Raw genomic sequence first — 24759 nt, 5'->3', positions numbered from 1 at the left:
GCCCTCCCACCCACCCGCTCCCTTCTGCTTTTTAGTTAGTTCCTAGAAGCCTGTAGTCAGGCTAATAGCCCAAGCACGTGCTGTACTTTTAATGTAAACCGCTAGCCAATGTGAGCATCAGGAATTGGAAGGATGCTTCTAGCACCACAGACTAAAGCAACCAAACAGGAAAGAACGGAAAGCTAAAAGGACAACACAGGGAGCAGAAGAAAAGTTGGGAAAAAACTATCATTAATATTTTTAAAGTGCTAAGAGATGAGAAGATACCAGATACACAGAGCAAGAACAGAAGGCTCAAAAGACTATTCAAAGAACAAAACAGAACTTTTGGAAACAAAAATATGACAGTGAAAGTAAACCATTAACAGGAAACCTGGAAATAAAGGTGAAAGATCTCATGGGAAGTGAGATAAAGGGAAATGATGAGAGGTGGTTAAAAATCATGAAAATTAGAGATAATCAGACCAGTAGGTACAATCTATCTGACTGATAGATCTAGAATAAAATAGACACAGAAAGAGACAAGAGAAAATTATCAAAGAAATAATTCAAGAAAATTTCTGCAAACTGAAGAATCTAAAGTATTCAGGTAAAAAACACCCACAAATTTCAGGAAAATGAATTTCAAGACATAAGATCACCAAATTTCAGAACGTTGTGCACAGACAGAAGACCCCAACTGCTTTTGAGGGAGTGAAAAATCACAGGTCATAGCCAAAGGAATAAGAATCAAAATATCATCAGATTTCTCAATTGCAACTTTCGAGGATACAAGACAATGGAATAAACTGCCTTCAAAATTTCTCGTATAGAATTTCTTCCCAAGCTCAACTATTAGGATGAGGGTAAAATAAAGACTATTACAGATATGCAAAGTCTCAGAAAATGTGCTTTCCACGTACGAAAGTTACCATAGGACGCTACACCCACATAAGGAAGCAACCAATAAAGAGGAAGATCTGGGGATGCAAGGGAGAGACCAGTGGAATCCAAAAGAAAATAGAGAAGGAAAAAGCTCCAGAAGAGAGCTGTACATCATGTTCGAGAGCACCGAGGCCAGATTGAGACAGGAAATGGAGGACTCAGGAGTGATTTCCCCAAGAAAAATGGGAACCGATGGATAAGCTGATACGATCAAATAAATTGAGGCAAGGATTAAACCTCTGGAGAAGAGCTCAGGAGCAAAGTAGTAGCTTGGTAGCAAAGAAAGCTGAGCAAATGAAGCAATGAAATCCTTACTGGCTCCAGAGAGAGCAAAAATGTTGTGCTAAAGGAAAATGTCATCAAAGGACACTGCATGACACAGCTGTCATGTCATTTGCTCAGCAATAACTATTACATAACCATGTCTGTAGTCAGTCGATGTACGTCTTGTCTGATTACCTAATTCAAAATGATAATATAACTGCAGTAGGAAGGTAAGTGTGAGAGGAAAAGAGTGTGGGTATATGGACCTAATTCTTTTTTTCCATAACAGAAAGCCAATAAATAACACCCAAAATGGAAGAATAAAAACATGCAGTATGAGCATATTACTAGAGATAGGGAGGTATCAGAATATAGAGACAAAAAATCTGAGAGGACTTGCCTCTGGAAATACGAGATTAGGGGTAAAGGGGCGAGGAGCATGAAATTGGTGTTTTTGTTAGAATCTTCGTAGAACTCTGTGACCTTTTAAACCATAAACCTGTATATCTTACATAAAAGTAAAAATCGCATTAAAAAGAGAATAGCAGTCATGCCTTTTCATATCTGCGCAAGAGAAAGAGTGAAATTATTCACGAAGAAATCTGTATCTGGCTGGATGGCTCTTGAGCTGTCAGCTTCCATATCTTGTGGGCCCCCCCCTTATGTTTTCTAAATTAGAAAATCTTAACTCAGAATTATAGGTTGTTGGGAAGCTTTGACGGATATTTCTGGCTTTTCAGATCAAATGCAGATCCAGAAATTATGGAAGACTTTTTTTTTGAAGACTATTTTCAGTGCTTCACCAGAGAACGCCAGCCGAGGCTCAACACCACCCAAAGCTGGACGGATAAAGGTCTCAACTCGGGGACAGTAGCTGACGGAGTCGCGTCCTCTTTCTGGTGGCACTGGCTCCGAAGGTATTTCTTCATGTTCTGTTGCCGCATTTTGATGTGATTTTTAATATGCAGGAGATATTCCTGATGAAGGGAGAAAATCACTGGGTGTTGAGAAAAAGTCAAACTCTAAGCCATGGAGCCCTTTGCTCCACTGCTGTTTTAAGATACCCTGGTGCCTGAGCACTGGGTGTTGTATGGAAACAAACTTAACAATAAATTACATTTTAAAAAAAGATATCCTGGTGTCTAATCATTAAAACACCTTGGTATTAGGTCCTAATGTCAAAGATCCAAACTTCAAAATCCTGAAGGTATTACTGAGACGCACCGTGTATTTGCGGAAGCGGAAGCTTTAAAAGGTTTTATTGCTTATTTTAAAACACACTATAAGCCTTTTTGGTTTGCCAGCCAGAGCAACTCAGTGCGGGAACGCAGACACTTACACTCACTTTCGTCTTGGCCCTGCGGGCTGAGGAGACTCAGACTCAGTGGCCACGGTTAGTTTGTATTCACGATTTCCGGCGTTTCACTCGAAGGCAAGGCAGGGTCTGAACGCATGCTACGGGCCCCCACTGTCTTCCACGGATAAAGGGTGTACTGCCTTTGGAAGCAACATCTTTTATTTGTGCAGTGACGTCTTTCCTTGCCGGCCACGTGGCTGGAGCTTCTTCAATACCAATTCAGTGTGGCTTCCCCCTGCCCCCCAGTTGCGGTGAAATATACATAATATAAAATTTCCTGCCGTCACCATCTTAAGTATGCAATTCAGTGGCATTAGGTACATTCACAATATTGCATAATCGCTACCACTCTCCGTCTCCAGAACTCCTTTACGATCCCAAACAGAAGCTCTGTACCCCCCCCAACCGCTCCTCACCCCTCCCTCCCTCCTCCTTGGCAACCTCAATTCTACTTTCTGTCTCCATAAATTTGCCTACTCTAGTACCTCATATAAATGGAATTATACAAATCATACAATTTGTTCTTTTGTGTCAGGCTGATTTTATTCAGCATAACGTTTTAAGGTTCATCCATGCTGTAGCATGTATCAGAATCTCATTCATTTGTAATGCTGAATAATATTCCATTGTCCATACAATGCATATATCACATTTTGTTTATCCATTCATCTGTTGATGGATATTTGGGTTGCTTCCCGTCTTTTGGCTCTCATGAACAATGCCACTATGAACCTCGGTGTACAAGCTAACATACCTTTTTAAGTTTCCAAGCTGATCTGTAATTAATTAAGCCAGAAATCTCTTCTTTTAAAATTAGCTTCATATGGTGAATAAGACAAAAAGTCATTGAGCCCTTCTCTCTCACATATATGGTACATGTCTACTGAAAACTGATATACTATAGTGTTATTAAACTGTAAAGTAAACTGCTTGTTTACGTACATAAGTCATCGACTTAAAAAACAAATTTTTAATGTTTATTTACTTTTGAGAGAGAGAGAGAGAGAGTAAGAGAGAAAGAGAGAGAGAGAGAGAGCGTGAACAGGGGAGGGTCAGAGAGAGAGGGAGACACAGAATCCTAATCAGGCTCCAGGCTCTGAGCTGTCAGCACAGAGCCTGATCCGGGGCAGGAACTCTCAAGTGGTGAGATCATGATCTGAGCCAAAGTCAGAAGCTTAACCGACTGAGCCACCCAGGCGCCCCCATAACAGTCATTGATTTTAAATGGCAATAACGTTATAAGAAATCCAGTGGTTCTGTTAAAGGAATTCTACCAATCTTTTCCTGCTTTCTTTCCAACACAATATTGTCATTGATTTGGAAGCTGGATTCGTGTCTTACCAGCAAGGGTATAATTGTACTTGTTTTTGCTATGAGGAGGAACGGGGACACTATAGGTTTCGATTCTTTTCAACCTCTAACATCAAATCGGCAATCTGTACTGGAAAACCTAATTTTGCTTTTGTACTAGAAATAGTCCCCTGGTTTAAAAGGGAGGTCGATAAGCTTCATTGGAAAATGATACGGCAGATTTGGTAGCTGTGTGTTATTATTTGATGAAAATGTTATTAGCAGATAATAAACTGGGTACTAGGGCCAAAGGTTCATTGATCCAATGACATTCAGTGGTCACCTCTCATTGTCACGCTGCCTGTTTTCTTACTTGTTTTTTATCTGCCTTTGTGAGATTACCCACATCCATCGTCTACTTGTCTCATGACCTGAAGGTCCCAGCTCTGAATTCATGACAGAGTCCATTCCTTATTTACATCTGTGACCTTATTTCATACTGTGAGGTTTACTTTCTCTATTTGCACCACTATGGTTGTGTTTCTGCAAACTGCTTTTGAAATGACTCATTTCTTTGAACTGATGTCATGCAATGCGATGGTAACGACAAGTGCAAGTCCAGCAAATGTACACAGTGACTGTCAGACAACAAACACATTAGGTGGAATAAACTACCCACGATGAAGTCCATGTTAACCAGTAAGAACTGTCAGTTTTTAAGAACATGAAAGACAGAAATTCTATGAAAATTATAGTCAGTCTTACATTTCAGACTTTTAAATTATCTGTGCATGAAATGATTGCATTGCTTTTCTTTCTCCATCTGTCAAATGATTTTGAGACTAGTGACCAGCACAGATCCCTGGATAACTTACTGAGAAACGTTGTAGGGGCGGGAGAGACCTGAATTACCGTGCAAAACAAAGTGAGAAGAATTTGGAGTTTCTGGGAACAATACAGAAGGAAGACGGTGAGGCGGCGACATGGAAAAGCAACCCAAATAGATCATTTACAAGAGACTATTATAAGTCAGCCTCATTTACCAGGAGAGATCAAATGAAATACTGGCAAGTTGAATCCAGCAATGATCAAGCTGGAGCCACTAAAACTAGATTGGCAAATTTATTAATGTACCTTCTATACTAACACATGAAAGAGTTAAGGACCATCTTAATAAAACAGAAACATTGATAAAAACCAAGACCCATTCATAATGAAACTCTTTTTTTTAATATTCTTCAGACACTTTTCATTTTTTAAAAATTTAAATCCAACTTAATTAGCGTATAGTATAATAATAATTTCAGGAATAGAATTTAGCGATTCACCACTTACATATAACATCCAGTGCTCATCCCAACAAATACCCTCCGTAATGCCCACCCCCTTTAGCCCTTTCCCCCACCCGTCACCCCTCTAGAAACCCTGTTTGTTCTTTATATTTAAGAGGCTCTTGTGGCTTGTCTCCCTCTCTGTTTCTATACTATTTTTGCTTCCCCTCCCTTATGTTCATCTGTTTTGTTTCTTAAATTCCACATATGAGTGAAGTCATGTGATATTTGTCTTTCTCTGACTTATTTAGTTTTGGATAATGTACTTTAGTTCCATCCATGTAGTTGCAAATGGCAAGATTTCATTCTTTTTGATTGCCGAGTAATATTCCAGTGTGTGTGTGTGTGTGTGTGTGTGTGTGTGTGTGTGTGTGTGTATACCACACCTTCAGTATCCATTCATCTGTCTAAGGACATTTGAGCTCTGTCCATACTTTGGCTGTTGTTGACAGTGCCGCTATAAACATTGCGGTGCATGTGCCTGAAGAATCAGCACTCCTGTATCCTCTGGATAAATACCTAGTAGTGCAGTTACTGGGTCATCGGGTAGTTCTATTTTTAATTTCTTGAGGAGCCTCCATACTGCAAAACTCTTTTTTAAACTTATTTATTTATTTTGAGAGAGAGACAGAAAGCACGAGCAAGGGAGGCACAGAGAGAGAGGGAGAGAGAGAATCCCAATCAGGCTCTGTGCTCACAGCACAATCCCACATGGGACTCAGTCCCACAAACCTCGAGATCATGACCTGAGCTGAAACCGAGTTGGATGCTTAACTGACTGAGCCACCCAGATGCCCCATAATGAAACTCTTAACAAACCAGAAGTGGAAAGAAATCTCCATAACTTGATAAAGGCTAATTCTAAAAAAATCCCATAATCATCATAATAGTGAAATTTAGAAGCATACTCTTTAAAATCAAGAGCAAAAGAGATATACTCATTTTTGTTGCTTCAATTCAACATTGTGCTGAAGGCCCAGCCAGTTCAGTAAGACAGGAAAAACAAACAAGTGGCATAAGACTCACAAAGAGAAAAACCCGTGCATCACTATTTGCAGATGATATAATTGTTTCAATAGAAAACACAAGAGAATCTACAGAAAAACGTTGAACTTGTTCAGGAGTTCAGCAAAGTTGTTGGGTACAAAACCAATATGTAGACACTAATAACATTGACGTGTTTTAGCAATAAAAATAAATACTCAGGGGCGCCTGGGTGGCTCCGTTGGTAAAGCGTCTGGCTTTAGCTCAGGTCATGATCTCATAGTTTGTGAGTTTGAGCCCCGTGTCGGGCTCTGTGCTGACAGCTCAGAGCCTGGAGCCTGCTTCTGAGTCTGTGTCTCCTTCTCTCTCTGCCCCTCCCCACTTGTGTTCTGTCTCTCAAAAATAAATAAATATTTTTTAAAAATTTTAAATAAATACTCAAAAGGACAACTACAATGATAATGTACCTAGGGATAAGAAATGTAAGTACTTTACATAAGACATAATGTTACAGAAGAATATAAAAGAAGATCTGTATAAATTGGGAGATACCCCATGCTGATGGAAGGGAAGGCTTGATATAAATGTGGTGATTCTTTGAGTGGAAATAAATAAATTCAGTGGATCTACAATGAAAATCAACAGATTGGTAAGAAAAAAGCTTGAAAATATGACCCTTTAACTGATGTAGAAAAGTAAAGAGAAGGAAGAACTAATGATTTTATTTTTTTATGTTTATTTATTTTGAGAGGGATGGGGAGGGACAGAAGGAGGGAGAGAGAGAATCCCAAGCAGGCTCTGCAGCTTCATCGCCAAGCCGGACGCGGGGCTCGAACTCATGGACCATGAGATCATGCTCTGGGCTGAAACCAAGAGTCAGATGCTTAACCGACTGAGCCACCCAGATGCCCCAAGAACTCATGATTTTGAGGAAGGTAAATAAGGAAGAGTGTTTTGATCAACCAGATCAAATTTTATTATGAAGCACTTAAATCAGTGTGGCGTTGACTGACAGAGTAACAAATAAATAATGGGAGAAACAGACCTGAGAGTGCATGAGAGCCTGCTGCATGACAGAGGTAGTAGAAGGGATCGCTTTGGAAACAATGATCCATTAAAAATGGTGGTGGGATAATCCATAAAGAAAAATATTAGAAGCCTACCTCAAGCCATGTGTGTATGCCTTTAAAGTCTAGGGGGTGGTGTGAAATATCTAAATGTAGGAAGAAATAGTATGATGCTTAGAAGAAAATACAGAAAACCTTTATGGAGTACTACACAGCAGTAAAAAAATAAAAGAAATAAGTCTACATGTATCCATTTAGAGCAATCTCGAAGTCACAATATTGATTTCTAAAAAGCATCAGCTAGACACTGTTATTCAACATGGTATTGGAAGTTCTAGCCTCAACAATCAGCACAAAGGAATAAAAGGCATCCAAATAAGCAAGGAGGAAGGCAAACTTTCACTCTTTGCAGATGACATGATACTCTATATAGAAAACCCAAAAGATTTCACCAATAAACTGCTAAAACTGATCCATGAGTTCAGTTAAGTTGCAGGATAGAAAATCAATGCACAGAAATCGGTTGCATTCCTATACACCAGTAACAAAGCAACAGAAAGCGAAATCAAGGAACTGATCCCATTTACAATTGCACCAAAACCCATAAAATACCTAGGAATGAACCTGACCAAAGAGGTGAAGAATCTATACACTGAAAACTGTAGAAAGGTTATGAAAGTAATTGAAGAAGACTCAAAAAATGGACAAATATTCCCTGCTCCTGGGTAGGAAGAACAAATAGCGTTAACATGTCAGTAGTACCCAAAGCAATCTACATATTCAGTGCAGTCCCTATCAGAATAACACCAGCATTCTTCACAGAGCTAGAGTAAACAATCCTAAAATTTGTATGGAACCAGAAAAGACCCCCAGTAGCCAATGGAATCTTGAAAAAGAAAACCAAAGCTGGAGGCATCACAATCCCAGACTTCAAGATGTATTACAAAGCTGAATTCATCAAGGCAGTATGGTACTGTCGCAGAAACAGACACTCAGACCAACGGAACAGGATAGAGCACCCAGAAATGGACCCACAAACGTATGACCAACTCATCTTTGACAAAGCAGGAAAGAATATCCAGTGGAATAAAGACAGTCTTTTCAGCAAGTAGTGCTGGGAAAACTGGACAGCGACATGTGGAAAAACGAACCTGGATCTCTTTCTTACACCACACACAAAAATAAACTGAAAATGGGTGAAAGACCTAAACATAAGACAGGAAGCCATCAAAATCCTCTAGGAGAAAGCAGGCAAAAACTTCTTTGACCTTGGTCACAGCAACTTCTTACTCAACACATCTCTGGAGGCAAGGGAAACAAAAGCAAAAGTGAACTATTGGGACCTCATCAAAATAAAAATCTTCTGCACAGCAAAGAAAACAATCAGCAAAACTAAATAAGACAACCAACAGAATGGAAGAAGATACCTGCAAATGACATCAGATAAAAGGTTAGTATCCAAAATCTGTAAAGAACCTATCAAACTCAACCCCCAAAAACAATCTAGTAAAGAAATGGGCAAAAGACACGAATAGACATTTCTCCAAAGAAGACATCCAGATGGCTAACAGACACATGAAAAAATGCGCATGAAAAACAGACACATCACTCATCATCAGGGACATACAAATCAAAACCACAATGAGATACCACCCCAGTCCAGTAACAATGGCTAAAATTAACAACTCGGGCAACAACAGATGTTGGCGAGGATGCAGAGAAAGAGGACCTCTTTTGCACGGCTGGCGGGAATGCACACTGGTGCAGTGACTCTGGAAAACAGTATGAAGGTTCCTCAAAAAATTAAAAACAGAACTACGGTACGACTCAGAAATCGCACTACGAAGTATTTATCCGAGGTATACAGGTGTGCTGTTCCAAGGGGGCACGTGCACGCCAACATTCGTAGCAGCGCTATCAACAATAGCCAAAGTAGGGAAAGGGCCCAAATGTCATCAACAGATAAATGGATAAAGAAGATATATATATATACAACGGAGTATTACTTGGCAGTCAAAAAGAATGAAATCTTGCCATTTACAGCTATGTGGACAGAACTACAAGGTATTATGTTAAGCGAAATTAATCAGTCAGAGAAAGACAAATATTACGTGACTTCACTCATACGAGGAATTTAAGATACAAAACAGATGAACATAAGGGAAGGGAAGAAAAAATAATATAAAAACAGGGAGGGGGACAACACAGAAGAGACTCTTAAATACGGAGAACAAACACGGTTGCTGGGGGGGGATGGGCTGCATGGACCAGGGGCCTTAAGGAGGACACGTGTTGGGATGAGCACTGGGAGTTGCATCGGGAATGAATCACTGGAATCTGCTCCTGAAATCATTATAGCACTATATGCTAACTAACTTGGATGTAAATTAAAAAGTAAAAACATTTTTTTTTTAATTTTTAAAAATTAAAAAAAAAGCATCAGCTGAAGTGTGCACACAACATGGCGTCCTTCGTGTTCACTTGGAAAGTGCGTGGCCAGGTACGCATTCCCCTGTTGCCATGGGTTTAGTCTCTCTTCGTGTGTTTTTTTCCAGGTGAGAAAATATTTATCTTCCACTGTGCTTGTCCCTGCAACCAGATTGCTGTATTTTGTCAAATGCTTCTTCAGATTCTCAGCGTGGTTAGTGATGGGCATCTTAGGGCCATCACAGGGCCTTCTGAGTGACTCTCTATGAGCCTAGGAGGCAGGGACAGTAGAACATTCCCCTGCGGTTTTCATCTCCAACTGGGGCCCGGTCTGATATGTTCTTCCCCTTTGTGACCGCAATGAATCCCTAATTTCCTTAAAATTTTTTTAATGTTTAAGTATTTTTGAGTGAGTGAGTGAGAGAGAGAGAGAGAGAGAGACAGAGCATGAGCAGGGGAGGGGCAGACAGAGAGGATACACAGACTGGGAAGCAGGCTCCAGGCTCTGATCTGTCAGCACAGAGCCTGATGTGGGGCTCAAACTCACAAACTGCAAGGTCATGACCTGAGCTGAAATCAGATGCTTAACTGACTGAGCCACCCAGGCGCCCCTGCAGTTTCTTTCTCAGCATATATATATATATATATATATATATGTATATATGCAACAAGCAGACAGAGAGGCAGGCAGGCAGTCTTTGCCAGCAGGCAGCAGTATAAAGCTAATGTTTCAGGGATGTGTAATGTCTGGGAAGGGCGATCAGAGATGGGAACTGCTGTGTCCAAAGCATTGTATCAAGAACATGGTGATAGGAACTGGCTTCTGATTCCTCGCTGGCTATGATCTTATTTCTCGTCAAGAATATACAGTGTAGGGGCGTCCGGGGGGCTCAGTCCATTAAGCCTCCGACTTCGGCTCAGGTCATGATCTCCCGGTTCGTGGGTTCGAGCCCCGCCCCGCGTCGGGCTCCGTGCTGACAGCTCAGAGCCTGGAGCTGCTCCGGATTCTGTGTCTCCCTCTCTCTCTGCCCCTCCCCTGCTCACGCTGTCTCTCTCTCTCAAAAATAAATAAATAAACAAACAAACAAATAAATAAAAACTATTAAAAATTTAAAAAAAAGAATACACAGCGTGATCTTTGTAGCCCCAGTGTATCCCACAGACATTTACCCTTTTCCTTTGGGCTCCCAGCAACCAATGGCTGTTATAAGTTTGCATTTCAAAAATGGAATCTGCATTCTGATCATTTTCCCGAGGCCAAGGATGCTGAACATCCTCCAGTACCTGCCACATAAGTTTCTAGAAATAAAACCAGATACGTAGACTTATCTTTTATGTCTATATTTTTCCACCTGGGTTTATAAAAGAAGCTTTCTCAACAATTCAGTTCATACAAAATCTGATAAAGAATGAATTTAATAATAGTGGGAATGGAAACTGGTATGACCTTGGAAAACAGTTTGGTGATACCTCAAAAATTAAAACTGCATGTCCCTTTGACCTAGTAATTCCGCTTCTGAGAATCCATCCCTCACATACATCTACGTTATTGTGCAAAGATACGTGAGTAAGGAAGGGTACTTACTGAAGACTCATGGTGACAAAATATGAGGGTTGTGTTGATTAGGGCCAACATAAATGTCTGTAACAGGATAATAGTTAAATAGATTTTGCTTCATCCATGTAGTGAAATCTATTCCATTTCCACGGAACATAGGCTGCTAGGATTTTTATTCAGACTTCAGTAAATTGGAACTCTATAGATCAATTTGGGTAGCCTTGGTATTGTAACAGCTGGTGAGTTTTCTAATCCCTAAACATGAGATATTGTTAAGTTTTTAAATGTTTATTTATTTATTTTTGAGAGAGACAGGCAGAGAGCGGGCGCATGTGCATCCATGAGCAGAGAAGGGCGGAGAGAGAATCCCAAGGAGGCTCCGCGCGGTCAGTGCAGAGAACGATGTGGGGCTCGATCCCACAAACCATGAGGTCATGACCTGAGCTGAAACCAAGAGTTGGATGCTTCACCGACTGAGCCACCCAGACACGCTGAGATATTGTTAAATTTATTTTATACTTTAAAATTTCTCTCAGTAGTGTTTTGTCATCTTTCAGTATAAATGTCTTACATATATATTTTACAACAGTTTTTGGGCTTATCGTTCCTACTGTTTTCCTATTTCTTACCTTGCTATTTTTTCTTTTAAATTATTAATTCATTTTCCTTTCATTTATTTTCTTCTTTTAGCTTTATACTGGGTGGTTAAATAATTCTTTTCATTTTGCACTGATTTAAATATTCTATAATTTAAGTTTGTAGTATTTTTTAATCTAAGAGTTTCAAGGATTTTAACATTACCAAATGGAGAGGCCTTTTTTTCCCCTTCTAATTTTGTTATTTATTACAGTGTGCTGGAAGAATGTTTCTTGTGTTATTTTTGCTTGTTGGAGCTTGTTGAAGTTTTGTTGTGATTTAACACTTGGTCAATTTGTTTGGCAGTATATTCTCTGTTTTTCAGGGAATATAGTTTGATACATATTAACCAGATGTGTCTTAGGAATTACATGTTCAGGTCATCTATACCTTTACATACTTTTTTATACACTCGACCTGTCATAGGCTGAAATTAATTACACCCTCTGATCCTTGTAATGTTTTTGTCTATTTACCTTTATATTCTTGTGATTTTTGACTTCGGAACACTGTTGCCACATTATTTGTTTCAAAGACATACATGACTGTTTTGGATTATTTTGCACTATGAAGTGTCATTTTTATCCCGTTTAATGATTTTTGGCTCAAATTTCACCTTCTTTGATATTCACATCTCATCTCTCTCTCTCTCTTCCTGTATGCCTTTGCGTATATCTTTATACATTCTTTTTTGTTTAAGTGTATTTATTTATTCTGAGAGAGAGAACATGTAGGGGAGGGGCAGAGAGCGGGGGGGAAGAGGACCCCAAGCTGGTGGCCCAGAGCCACACGTGGATCTAAAGCTCATGACCCATGATCACGAGTTGGACACTTGATGTTGGACACAGCGTTCTTTAATGTTGATTTTTCCATATGACCTGGAGCAGTATACTGTTTATTCAACAGAACGTTGGATGTTGCTTTGTAATATATGAGTATGTGTGAATTTTTTTAAACGGATGGGTCAAATCCATTTATATTTATTGGCATAAGAGAATTGTTTGATCTTTGTTTATATAACTATAAGTCATGTATTTCCTCATTTTTTAAAAATATATTTTACCTGATATGTATCATTTGCTTTTTGTGTATGATTCTAAATTTAAAACAGTGTTTATTTTAGTTCTATTGGTTGCCTTTATAAGTATAAATTCGTAATTATAACTAAAGCCGGGTAGCTCATTGTCCTTAGTGTACTATCTATATAATATGTCTTATTTCGATTTGGCAACTCTCTTCCTTTGCCCCTCCACTTTACGCATCACCTGATTGTACTTAAGGGTGCAGTTTGGGGGCTTACCTTTATACCGTTTAGTAGAATTATTTCCATTCCTTGATTTATCTACTTGAAAGACGACTCTTTCACTTCTTGCTATTATAGAAGCAGCAGCAAGTGAGCATCCTCTGCTCCCACGTCCTTTCCTCCTTCCACTCCCAGTCACTGCTGTTTGGATCATGTCCACAGCTTCAGGGCCTCTGTGGTTTTAGGGGGTAAAATGCCTCGACTGTCATCTTCACCCCTCTAGTAAGTCCTGATGTGCGAGTCATTTGCCAGGCCTCCGCCCACCTTGTCCTTCCCAGATTGTTTTGACATCTTTGTCCTCTGTGCTTTGCTTCTCCTTCTTTTCGTTCTTGTGTATTTATACCATTCTTATTCCCCTGCTGTCATTTTATTGGCGTTCCGAGAGGGTGGGGGTAAAACATATGCATGCTATCTTCCATATTTAACCAGAATCCCCAAATAACTCTTACTTTTGAAAGAAATGCTTTGCCTTAAAAGTTCAAAATAAGGATAGAGATTTTTACATGCTATATGATCTCAGCCTATATATAGTTAAGAAAACCGCAGGCCCAAAATGGTGCCACTTAGTGAGTTCCCAAACCGGGGCTTAACACCCAATCTTTTGGTAGTTTCAACCTCCCCCAGAAATGTGGCCTTGACTGGTCAGTCAGGAAGTTATTCTTTTCATCCAAGAGTCTGTCACCTGGGTCCTCTCCATCCCCAAAAGAAAGCTGAGGTAATCTACATGAGAAGACACTTCGCTTTTTCCCCTTGCAAACTGCCCCCTCTGGAAGAATCCTTTTCCTTTGCTAATAACTTTCTTACCCTTACGTTCCTACCTATAAAACCTTCCATTTTGTACACCTCCTCTCTACTTGCTAGATGGGCTGCTGCCTGGTTCATGAATCATTTGATAAAGCCAATTAGATCTCCAACTTTTTATATATGGGGAGAGAGAGAGAGCGAGAAGGAGAGGGAGAATAAGCTAAAATATCAACAGTGATTTCTCGACCTAGTTAACTCTTTTCTGATTTATATTTTTCAGTAGTCTGTATTTTATGCAGTGGCCATTTTTTAAAAGTTATTTTGTTTTTAAGCTTTTTATTATGATATGTAATGTGCATAATAAAAAACACATACGGACCATAAATTAATTGTAAAATGAAAGCTTGCACATAGCTCGGGCTACCACAACAACACACCATCGACAGAGCGGTCAAAGCACAGAAGCTGACTTCTCACAGTTGCAGAGGCGGGAAATGGGAGCTGAGGTGTCTCTTGGCCAGGCTGTGGTGAGAGCCTTCTCCTTGGTTTGCTAAGGACTGATTCCTTGCTACATCCTCACATGGCAAAGAGAGAGTCCTGAAATCCATTCCTCTTCTTACAAGGACACCAGTTCTCCTGGGTCACGGCTCTGCTCTTCTGACCTAATTTAACCTTGTCACCTCCTTAAAGGCCCCTTCTCCAATACAGTCACATGGCTTCAATATATGGATTGGGGGGGGCATAATCCAGTCAATAGTGGCGGTGTGACAACTACTCACGTCACTAAATGGAACATCATGAGCACCCCACAAGCCCCTTCTCAACTATGTCCTCCCTCCTCTGCCCTATAGATTGTACTTATATTTTTATGTCCTAAGTAAGCATCTCTAAACTAAATAGTTAAGTTCTGCTTGTTTTTAAATTTTGTATAAACGGAATCATACTTACATAATCTTTTATGTCTGACTTTATTCATCCTTGTTTTTTGGAACAATAATTTACTCATTTCCATTGCTATACATTATCCTATTTTTAAAATATAAGAGAGATATTTAATGCATTCAAAAAGTTTTGGACAATTGGGTTGTTTCCAGTTTGGGGCTTTATGGACAGTGTTTGTAAACTTTCTTGTAGCTATATCCTGGTGCCTATGCATATTTCTGTTGAGTGTATAATTAAGGATCAAAGTATATGTGTGTCTTCACCTTTATTTGAGGATATTCGCTGATTTCCAAAGATGTTGTACAAATTTACGTTCCCACCAGCAGTATACAAGTTTCGGTTGCTCCCTACCTTTCTTAATATTCGGTATTGTCACAATTAAATCATCTCTCGGTTATAATTTTTAAATTGTTTTATTTATTTCTGAGAGAGAGAGAGAGAGAGAGAGAGAGAGAGCATGAGCAGGGGAGGGTCAGAGAGAGAGCGAGACAAAGAATCCAAAGCAGGCTCCTGCATCTGAGCTGGCTGTCAGCACAGAGCCCGACATGGGGCTTGAACCCACGACCGTGAGATCATGACCTGAGCCGAAGTTGGATGTTTAACCGACTGAGCCACCCAGGCGCCCCTCTCGGTGTAACTTTTAAAAAAATTTTTAAAGTTTATTTATTTATTTTGAGAGACGGAGAGTGTGGGAGGGGCAGAGGGAGAGGGAGAAAGAAAGAATCCCACGTGGGGCTCAAACCCGTAAACCATGAGATCACGACCCCGAGCTGAAATCAACAGTCAGATGCGTAACTGACTGAGCTGTCCCAACCGCTCAGTGTAATTTTAATTCACATTTCTTTGGTTAAGGATATTTTCATATGTTTATTGACCATTTGGGTTTCTGCTTTGGTGAAGTATCTTTCTTTTTTTTTAATGTTTTATTTATTTCTAGGAGAGAGAGACAGCGTGAGCCGGGGAGGGTCAGAGAGAGAGGGAGTCACAGACTCTGAAACAGGCCCCAGGCTCTGAGCTGGCAGTCAGCACAGAGCCCGACGCGGGGCTCGAACCCACGAACCGCGAGATCATGACCTAAGCGAAAGTCGGACGCTTAACCGACTAAGCCACCCAGGCGCCCCTTTGGTGAAGTATCTTATACAAATATTTTGCTCACCTCAAAATTGGTTGCTCGATCTTTTTCTAATGATTTGTAGGGGCTCATTCTTCTGGATAGAAACATTTTTTAGGTACGTGTGTTGCAAATATCTCCTACTCAGGAGGCTTGCTTTTTCACTCTTACAAAGTTGTCTTCTCATGAACAGAAATTCTTAATTTTAGCATGCTAAAATGTATCAGTTTTTTCCTCTATGATTAGTGCTTCTTGTGCCATATGTAATAAATCCTTCCCTAACCTGAGGTCATGAAGAAATTCTCCTTTTATTTTTCCCTAAAAGCTTTGTTTTTGTCTTTTATAAAAGAATTTAACTATTCATCCACCTAGAGTTGATTCTTGTATGTGGCAGAAAGTTGGATGTTCAAAGTAATTTTTCTATTAAGATACCGAATTCTTCGGGGCGCCTGGGTGGCTTAGTCGGTCAAGTGTCCGACTTTCGCTTAGGTCATGATCTCGCGGTTCGTGGGTTCGAGCCCCGCGTCGGGCTCTGTGCTGACAGCTCAGAGCCTGGAGCCTGTTTCAGAGTCTGTGACTACCTCTCTCTCTGACCCTCCCCTGGTCACGCTGTCTCTCTCTCTCCTAGAAATAAATAAAAACATTAAAAAGAAATTTTTTTAATGGATTATTCATTCTTTAAAAAAAAAAAAGATACCGAATTCTTCAGCACCATTTATTGAGGACTGCCCTCTCCACACTGTGCTGCGGTGCAAATTCAATGGCTGTACGCGAGCCAAATATTCTGTCCCACGAGGCTGACTAATCTCACCTCCGCTGCACATGGTTTAACTATTGGAGCTTTACGGTACATTCTAACATCCAGTAGGGCCAGTTTTCCTCTCCCATCTTGTTTTTTCTTCCTCAAAAGTGTTGGCTATAATTTGCTCTTTGCATTTTTATAGAAATCTTAGAGTCAATTCATTGAGTAATAAAAAAAAAAACTTGTTGGAATCTTGATTGGGCTCACATGAAGTTCTTCAGTCATTTTGAGTAGTCTTAGAATATTGTGACTTTGAATCCGGGAATATAATACATCTCTCCATGTATTGGATTTTCTATCATCTCACTTGCTATTTTTCATAATTTTTTTGGTAGAGATCTTACTCATACTTTGATAATCTTGTTTCTAGATACTTTTATTGTAAAATGCCAGTGTAAATGGTATTTTTTAAAAACCATTGTTTGGGGGCACCTGGGTGGCTCAGTCGGTTAAGCATCCAACTTCAGATCAGGTCATGATCTTACTGCTCGATGGGTTCGTGCCCCGTGTCAGACTCTGTGCTGACAGCTCAGAGCCTGGAGCCTGTTTCGGATTCTGTGTCTCCCTCTCTCTCTGACCCTCCCCTCTTCACGCTGTCTCTCTCTCTCAGAAATAAATAAAAACATTAAAATTTTTTTAAAAAATAAGCATGATATTTGCTACCTCCTTCAGTGTAATTGCCCTTCATCAGAGCACGGCAATTCCTTTAGATTCCTTCTTTTTCTAGGTATTTCTAATCACAAACAGATACCAAACTTTATCAAATGATTTTTCAGCATCAATTAAGATGACTACATGATTATTCTCTTTAATCTAGTCATAGAAATAAAACATATAGTGGACCCTTGAACAGCACAGGGGTTAAAGGCACTGACCCTTGCACAGTAAAAACCTACATATAGGTTTTGACTCCGAGAAGTTTAACTACTAAGAGCCTACTGTGGACAGGAAGCCTTATCGATAACATCAATCATCAATTAGCACATATTTTGTATGTTATATGTATTAGAGACTGTCTTCTTACAGTAAAGTAAGCTAGGGAAAAGAAAATATTATTAAGAAAATCACAAGGAAGAGAAAATACATTTACAATATTGTATTATAATTATTGAAAAAATCCATGTAAAAAGTGGACCCACACCACTACTACATTGTTTAAGGGTTACATGTATTTTCTATCGTGGCATGTCTTAATGTTATAATCAGCAAAAATATATTTTTTTCATTTATAAGGTGGAAAAGACAAAGCTCTACAGACTTCCCATTATTATACCAAAGGTATGTCAGTCTTGCGCTGAGCTGGGGGAACCTCTCTTGGATTTTTTGGTGCTTTTGGAAAGGCCCCACTAGGTTCTGAAACTACAGAGTTTCCTTCTGCTAACCCAGGGAAATAGAATACTCTCAGGACTATTAAGGGCACTTTGAAGTGTATGAGCCATGATAACATAAATAGCTTCATTCATGGGTAATTTTCTGAATATGTTCCAGAACCATTTGTTCTTCATTCTGTCTCAACTTTGCTCCTGCCTCTCAGAGTAAGCCTTCCCTGAACCTGGTTCCTGTGTGCCTGGCAGGTGAGTGTGGGGAGTGGGTGGTGGGGAGCCTCATCTGCCCGGCCTACCCCAGACTAACGAAGTCAGACCCTCTGGGACTGAGACCCGGGCATTAATATTTTAAAAATCTCCCCAGGGGATCCCAAGGTTGAGCACCACCCATCTACAGTTCTTCAAAGCTGAGAATCGCATGTGTGCTTATGAACCAAAGTCCACAGAGAAGGAAATACCTAACCATCATGAGGTCTGCGAGCCTCAAAGTTCACTAGCAGGAGCAAAAAAGGAAAAAGCCACGGAGAGGAAGGAGAGGTGGAGTGAGCAGGAAGAGGATGCACAGGAATGAGAGTGACAGCAAGTCTACTTACTCGATTCTCTCCGGAAGCTCGTTCTGAGTCATGCCCACACAGTTGACCAAAATGGTGACCGTAATAAATAAACTGAACCACCTGAGAGCACTGTGTTAAGGAAAAGCTGAGAGTCGCCGTATTTCCCTGACGTCATCTTGCTGCTGAACAATTAAATTCATAGCTTTTAGGTAGGATCAGCTTTGCGGCTTTGTCACGTAACAGCTGCTAACATTTACAGAGCGCCTATCCCGGGCTGGCTACTCCACGTTGTTTCTAATACAGCTGGACCTAGAGGTAGATATCCAATCTACGTGCCCGACCCAAGAAAATAGGCTTAAAACGCTTACGTAAGGTTTCCTAGGTCATACAGCCAGTCAGCCATGGTGCTGAGATGTGTCCTCGGATTGTCTGATAGCAGAACCCTGAGCCAGCAGGCAAGAAACAAGGACCCTTTCTCCAAAATGTCCTGCTGCCCTGACGCCTTCGTTTCCCTCTACAATACAGCCTGGAATTACATCCAGCAAAGGTCTCTTTTTTCCTAAAAGCCAAAGAAAATACTCCTCAGAAGTTAGAGGTAAAGGGAGGATTGCCAGCTTTCCTGGGAATTAATTCAGTCAGACCGTTTGCCCGACTCAGCTGAGATCGGCCACACTGAGGACGCGGAGCCCGGGCCAGGAGTGGCGGGGGCAGGCGCGGGGAAGGGAGACTCCAGATGCAAGTGGGCTGTGGTAGAGAACCCGGGTAACCAGAGGGAAGAGTTTCCGAGGTTGAGGCAAGGGATGACCTCAAAGGGAAGGAGACCGTGAGGAAGGTGAGTGGAAAGGGCTAAATAGATGGAGGGAGGCCCAGAGAGAAATTTCTTCCAGTGGACATTTTTCTCAGGACGAGCATGGGCTCCTAACAATCACTTGCAAAGGAAAAACAAAGCCTGAAGATAAGCTTGACCTACAGAGAGCGCGAGCCACTCATCTTTCATAATTTCAGTTCGAGCAGAGGTATTTTAAAGCTATTATAGTTTTCTGTAACTGTCTTTAATGTGCCCTGTTTTGCAGTTACTTAGGAACACATCTATTTTGAAAAGGGAAATTCTGCTAATTAAGCCACATTTTCCTGTTGACTTGCAATTAAGTTAGGAAATATGTTCACATGGGGGGAAATGTTAACCCAAGGATTAAATTAAAATCATATCTCCAACTCCACAAACCTTTAAAAGCAATGTCTTAGGTATAATGTTACTTGTGGAAACATGCATAGGAAAGTTGATTAGAATTACTAATTTGGTGAAATATTAATAATAGGACACCGAGAATTCCATAGCTTCAAGAGTATCTTTTGGGAGTCGAGCTACCAAGTTCATAACATTTCAATATACACATGCGGGCTTTTGTGAGAAGCCGACACTAAATAGCTTTTTGGTCCAGCTATGACTCCATCTGGCAATTATGATTCATCAAATCTCAAGGTGAATAGAATATTCACTGGTCACTTGATTCTTTAAAGGGATTTTATTTCTAATTAGGTGTTTCCTACGGCTAATTGAGACATAACTCATCCAGGATGCATGGAGAGGAGTTTGTATATTTGCTGCTTTTCTTTATTTGTAGTTTTTATGTAATTGGATATATATATATTTTAAAAACACCCAAGTGGAGATGACATACTGAGAGAATAAATTACCTCAGTTCATTTCCATTAACTGCCTACTTATTTATTGCTGATATTGTTCTAAGCAGGATGCAGGCTGGACCTCTTAACTGGCTGTGTGACCTTGGACAACTTATTTAATGCCTTTGAGTAATAGTTTCAACATCTGTAAAATGGGGATGCTAACCCCTTCTTCAAAGATTTCTGTACCTGTGACGGTGAGGAGGTATGTAGCAAATGGTAGCCTACTATTATCGTTACATATAGGATCAGAAGATCCAAGATAGAATTAAGAAATATAACCCCCACTGCTTGGCCATAAAGATCAAACATGTGAAGGGAAACGTAATGCAAGTACAAGGGGCGGCAAGGTTTCATACCGGGGCGAGCCCGGGCCAGAGCTACCAGCTCACCGAGCGCTGTCCCGCAGCGCAGAATGGCAGGGAGAGCGCTCCTTTTACCAGAGCCTCCCAAGAAGGGGCTGGCTACCATCTGTCAGGCAGCTGAGGCAAGGCTGTTCCTGCAAACCAACCTCCCGGAAGCCAGGGCTGAATTTGTCATTAGGAACTTCCAATTTGGACAGTCACCAGGGAAGATCCTTGGGAACCAAGCCAAAGTCTCTTTTTCGTCCTGGTTTGGCTTGCCTTGAAAATCAAAGCAAAACAAAACAAAAACGGAAGGCAGATTCCGAAGCTACCTAGGAGCAGTTAATAGAACACAGGATTTGACTGATGTGTCTCTAATCAGTACTACACGCCCCAGTGGCATGAGCCTCGCACCGTTGACAGGTTTCTTTCTGTTGTTGTTTTTGCATTGCTGACCTTTCTAACCTGCTGGCAGTTTGGGGGTAACTTGGGAGGTTGGCAGTGCCCAGTGACCAGCGTGGTCCCACCGACACAATCTAGCTCCACCCACTGTGGCCTGTCCCCTCTGTCCTCTGGCAGGTACTGCTTTTTTGCCACTTCCCAGCATGGCTAAGGCGCAGGGTAACAGCCCATGCTTGTCTCATCTGCCCCAAGAACCCCCAGGGCCCTCTGGGTGGTTATTATGTCGTGAGATGAGCAGGCCTCATATGGTAAAAGTGTGCCAGGCTCTACATCAGCAAAGCTCCTTCATACGGAGGACGGTTTCTGGGTGATGCATGCGCAGGTGTGTCCCGACCAGTCTGGGTGAACCCCAACCCACCTGTGGCTTGCACGAGCACCTCCTCTGTCTTCGGGCTGCTTTGGGGTCCTGGACACATGAAAGCCACAGCATTTTTTCCTTTCGACTTAATGATTTCGTTGTCTCAGGGCTCAGTCAGAGAAAACCTCTATTGCTAAGCTCTGGAGAAGGTACTGGACACAGGGCAAAGCCTGATTCTAAAAGGAACCGTGTGGGAGAAGCGACAGTGCAAAGGATATGAGTGGACAGACACCTTGATGGCGGCTCTCCTGGTCAGGTTGAAAGGACTGAATAACCACAGGGCCCGAGTTGCACTAAACCGGGAAATGGTCCTCCCTTTGTTCAGCACCATAAACGTCTACAACAAAACAAAGCAGAAGGTGGGCCTACAGTGAGAAGCATGGGCCTCGCACAGCCATGTTGTCAAGCACGAAGGTGTCATCTCAGGCTTATGAGCAAGAAACGCTCTGAGAACCACGCATCCATCAGCGGAGAGCCAAGCGGAGAGGCAGAGTTAGTGGCGTCTGGGACTAAAAGCCATATCCTCACCCCCTAGCAAGACCCACAGTCACTTGACTGTGCATCAGGATTAGCCCACTGAGAGTGCCCAGTGGGCAGGCAGCTGACCTGGGGCTGGTAAGATGCATCAGGCCCACGGCCAGGATCCTGGCAGCAGGAAGGTGGGGTCTGGCTGCACTAAATTCCTCTTCTGCTTAGCGGGTCATCCCTGGTGCTGGGGTGTTCCCTCTACCCTCCACTTCCTACGTCTGTCTCGCTTTTGAAACCCTCTACTGGTTCCCTGTGAGCATCTGAGAAGGTAAGGGCTCTTGGTCCATGAGAGGAGGGAGAAAGACATTCCAGTGCCTTTTTATTTGCTCTAGAAACCAGATCTGAGATGGCTAATTCCTGCTCCTCCCAACTCCCAAATATGCACACTGTCTTCCCCGGGAGGGAATAGCTAAGACACTATACAAACAGGGGAATGGTCATAAAGCAGCGCTTACTTAAACTAGTGGTTCTCAAATGTTCTGATTTCAGGACCCCGTTGCTGCGTTTGAGGTTTTGAGTTTAATTAGCCCCTACCATAAATACTATAAAAATGCAAAGAGTGCCAAAGAGGGGAGTCGGATATATTTGTCATTAACTGAGTCTAGCTGATAGCCCCATCATCCAGGCACAGGAGAACCCCCTAGGCTGAGTGGGGCAGGGGCTTCCTCTCCCAGAGCTGAGAACAGCCTTTGAAGCACGTCACCCTTACCCGGTGTGTGCTGTAGAAGGGGTCCAGATCCTCCAGCGGCTCCCCAACCAGCTCTGCAGGGAGATCACCATAGAACTTGGGCAGCTGGTTGCAAGCTTTCAAGTCTAGCTGGGGCCGAGGCTTCTCTTCTTGGCCCTTCTGCTCTCTGGGCTTATCTTTGGCTTTCTTTGCTGCCTGCTTGGCAGCAATTCGCTTTTCAATCTCCGCCAGGGACTCTGGAGTGAATCGACGGAAGTTGGTAGTTTCCAGGGACCCAAAGGGGAATTCCATCTTCTCATTCTTTTTCAGGAAGAATTTACACTCTTATGAGAGTGGACATCACCACAGAGAAGTAACAGCCTGCCCACTGGCCCTCTCCCTCCAGTTCTTTCCTAACTCACACTCTGGTGCTAGAACAGCCTCCTCGCCCACTTCTGTCCTTAATAACTCACACTGAGCTCTTCCCAGAGTCTTACTGCCCTGTGGAAGTTTAGGGGAGGCTGTTTATTCCACCCTCCTCCCGGCACCTCAGGGTCAAGCTATGCCCTCCATGAGCTTATAAAGCGTTACTCCACCACCACCACCACCACGATCACCATCCCAGATTTACCCATCCTGCCCTCTCTCTTGTTTCTATGACCACTGAGCAATAGGCACTCTCCTGCACTCACTAAAGACTGGTTCATGTGGTCTGCGGCAAAAACAATGCTAGTAACATTTTCCCCTTTGAAAAGCATTTGTTAAAACGTATGGAAGACATTAACCTGTTTTATTGTTCTTTTATTATGCAATGGATGCTTTTAAGAAGTGACAGCCTTTCCTGGATGTGACAGCAAGAGAGAAGAGAAAGCCCAGCTCCTTGAGCACAGAGCTGGGCTTGCTAGTTGAGAGTGTGCTGTCTGCCGAATGCTCTAAGCTTGGCAGCATGTTTGTTTTATTTCTTTCTTTTCTTAATAAAATACATTATTTAATTTTCCTAAATAGTTGCTTTTTCTTCTAATATAATGGTTTTCTTTTTAAAAAAATCATAAATAAGAGTTTGCTTATTTCTTCAAATGATTGATTAACAAGTCCATTTTTTGCTGTTTATTTTAATCTAAGTGCACCCACATTTCCTGATAGCCTATCAATGACTTAATAAGTCATGATGATTTTAAAACTGTCCTATGGTCCCATCAGTTTGTAAAATCTTGATCTAATACATGGTCTCTAATGCTGCCAGACAGGGTCTTTGGGACTCTGGTCCCGCATGATCCATACAAAGCATGGAAGGCACTCCAATGACTAGGTTTTCTATGGGCTGCAATGTCCTCAGGAAGCTTGCCACCCCTAGCACTAGTCTGGAACCAAACAGAATGTCTGCAGTTTATGAGCATTACATATAGCTATATGTACACACACATATATGCTATACATAGAGCAGGATATACTGCTCTTTGAGTTAAGATACAGATTGTTGGACCCAACATACAAAGATTCTCATTCAATAGGTTTAAGGTGAGATCTAGGAAGCTGCACTTATAAGCTCATAGCTGAAGCTGTTGAAGGTGTCCTATCTTTGGGAGGCAATGGAAGCCAGTGCAACTATGGACGCGAGATGAAGTGAAGGTGTAGGATTTGGGTAGGATTTGATGACCTGCTCCAACAGCTCTAAAGTCTAGAGGAAACTCTTCCTGGATTGTAGAGGCAAGGCAGAAGACAGTGTTGCGTGGAGCAGGGAAGAAGTGGCCCAGCATCAAGTGGCTGGGTGTCCCTGCTGAGTGACCATCCTAAGAAACTGACCCCTCAGAGGTTTTGGTGAGGCAGTCCTTGGGACCTCCACCCTTCTGTTATCAGAGTTAGGGCAACCACTGGCCAGAAACTTCAGGGAGATTATACTCAAGGGATGGGAACAAGAATGGAATTTGATTGTTTCTGGGGGTTAAGCTTCTGTAGGTATTTGCCTTGTATCTGGGATTTCCAGGCTACCCACTGGATCTCTTCTGGATGGGCCATAAAGACATCTTAACTCATATTTCTGAGCCGTATTGAGTAAACAGTTTCTAAGAAGAAACAAAGTCAGCCAAAAGTGATT

The 24759-nt window shown here is 41.6% G+C and overlaps 1 protein-coding gene across 3 annotated transcripts in view; it reads right to left on the bottom strand.

The window, feature by feature from the left end:
• Window positions 1-22976, bottom strand: part of SCN10A (sodium voltage-gated channel alpha subunit 10) — a 92550-nt gene extending 69574 nt beyond the window's left edge. For all 3 annotated transcript variants that reach the window (XM_039237171.1, XM_039237172.1, XM_039237173.1), the window contains exons 1-3: window positions 22707-22976; window positions 21679-21806; window positions 18659-18739 (exon numbers count right to left, since the gene is read on the bottom strand). In XM_039237171.1, the coding sequence (XP_039093102.1) occupies window positions 18659-18739; window positions 21679-21806; window positions 22707-22976 (479 nt within the window). The remainder of the gene's footprint in view (window positions 1-18658; window positions 18740-21678; window positions 21807-22706) is intronic.
• Between the last annotated feature and the right edge of the window lie 1783 nt (window positions 22977-24759).

This window comes from Hyaena hyaena, unplaced genomic scaffold (genome assembly GCF_003009895.1).
Source record: "Hyaena hyaena isolate Hyena2069 unplaced genomic scaffold, ASM300989v1 scaffold_121, whole genome shotgun sequence".
NCBI classification, from domain to species: domain Eukaryota; kingdom Metazoa; phylum Chordata; class Mammalia; order Carnivora; family Hyaenidae; genus Hyaena; species Hyaena hyaena.
This window is presented reverse-complemented; position numbering and strand designations above follow the sequence as displayed.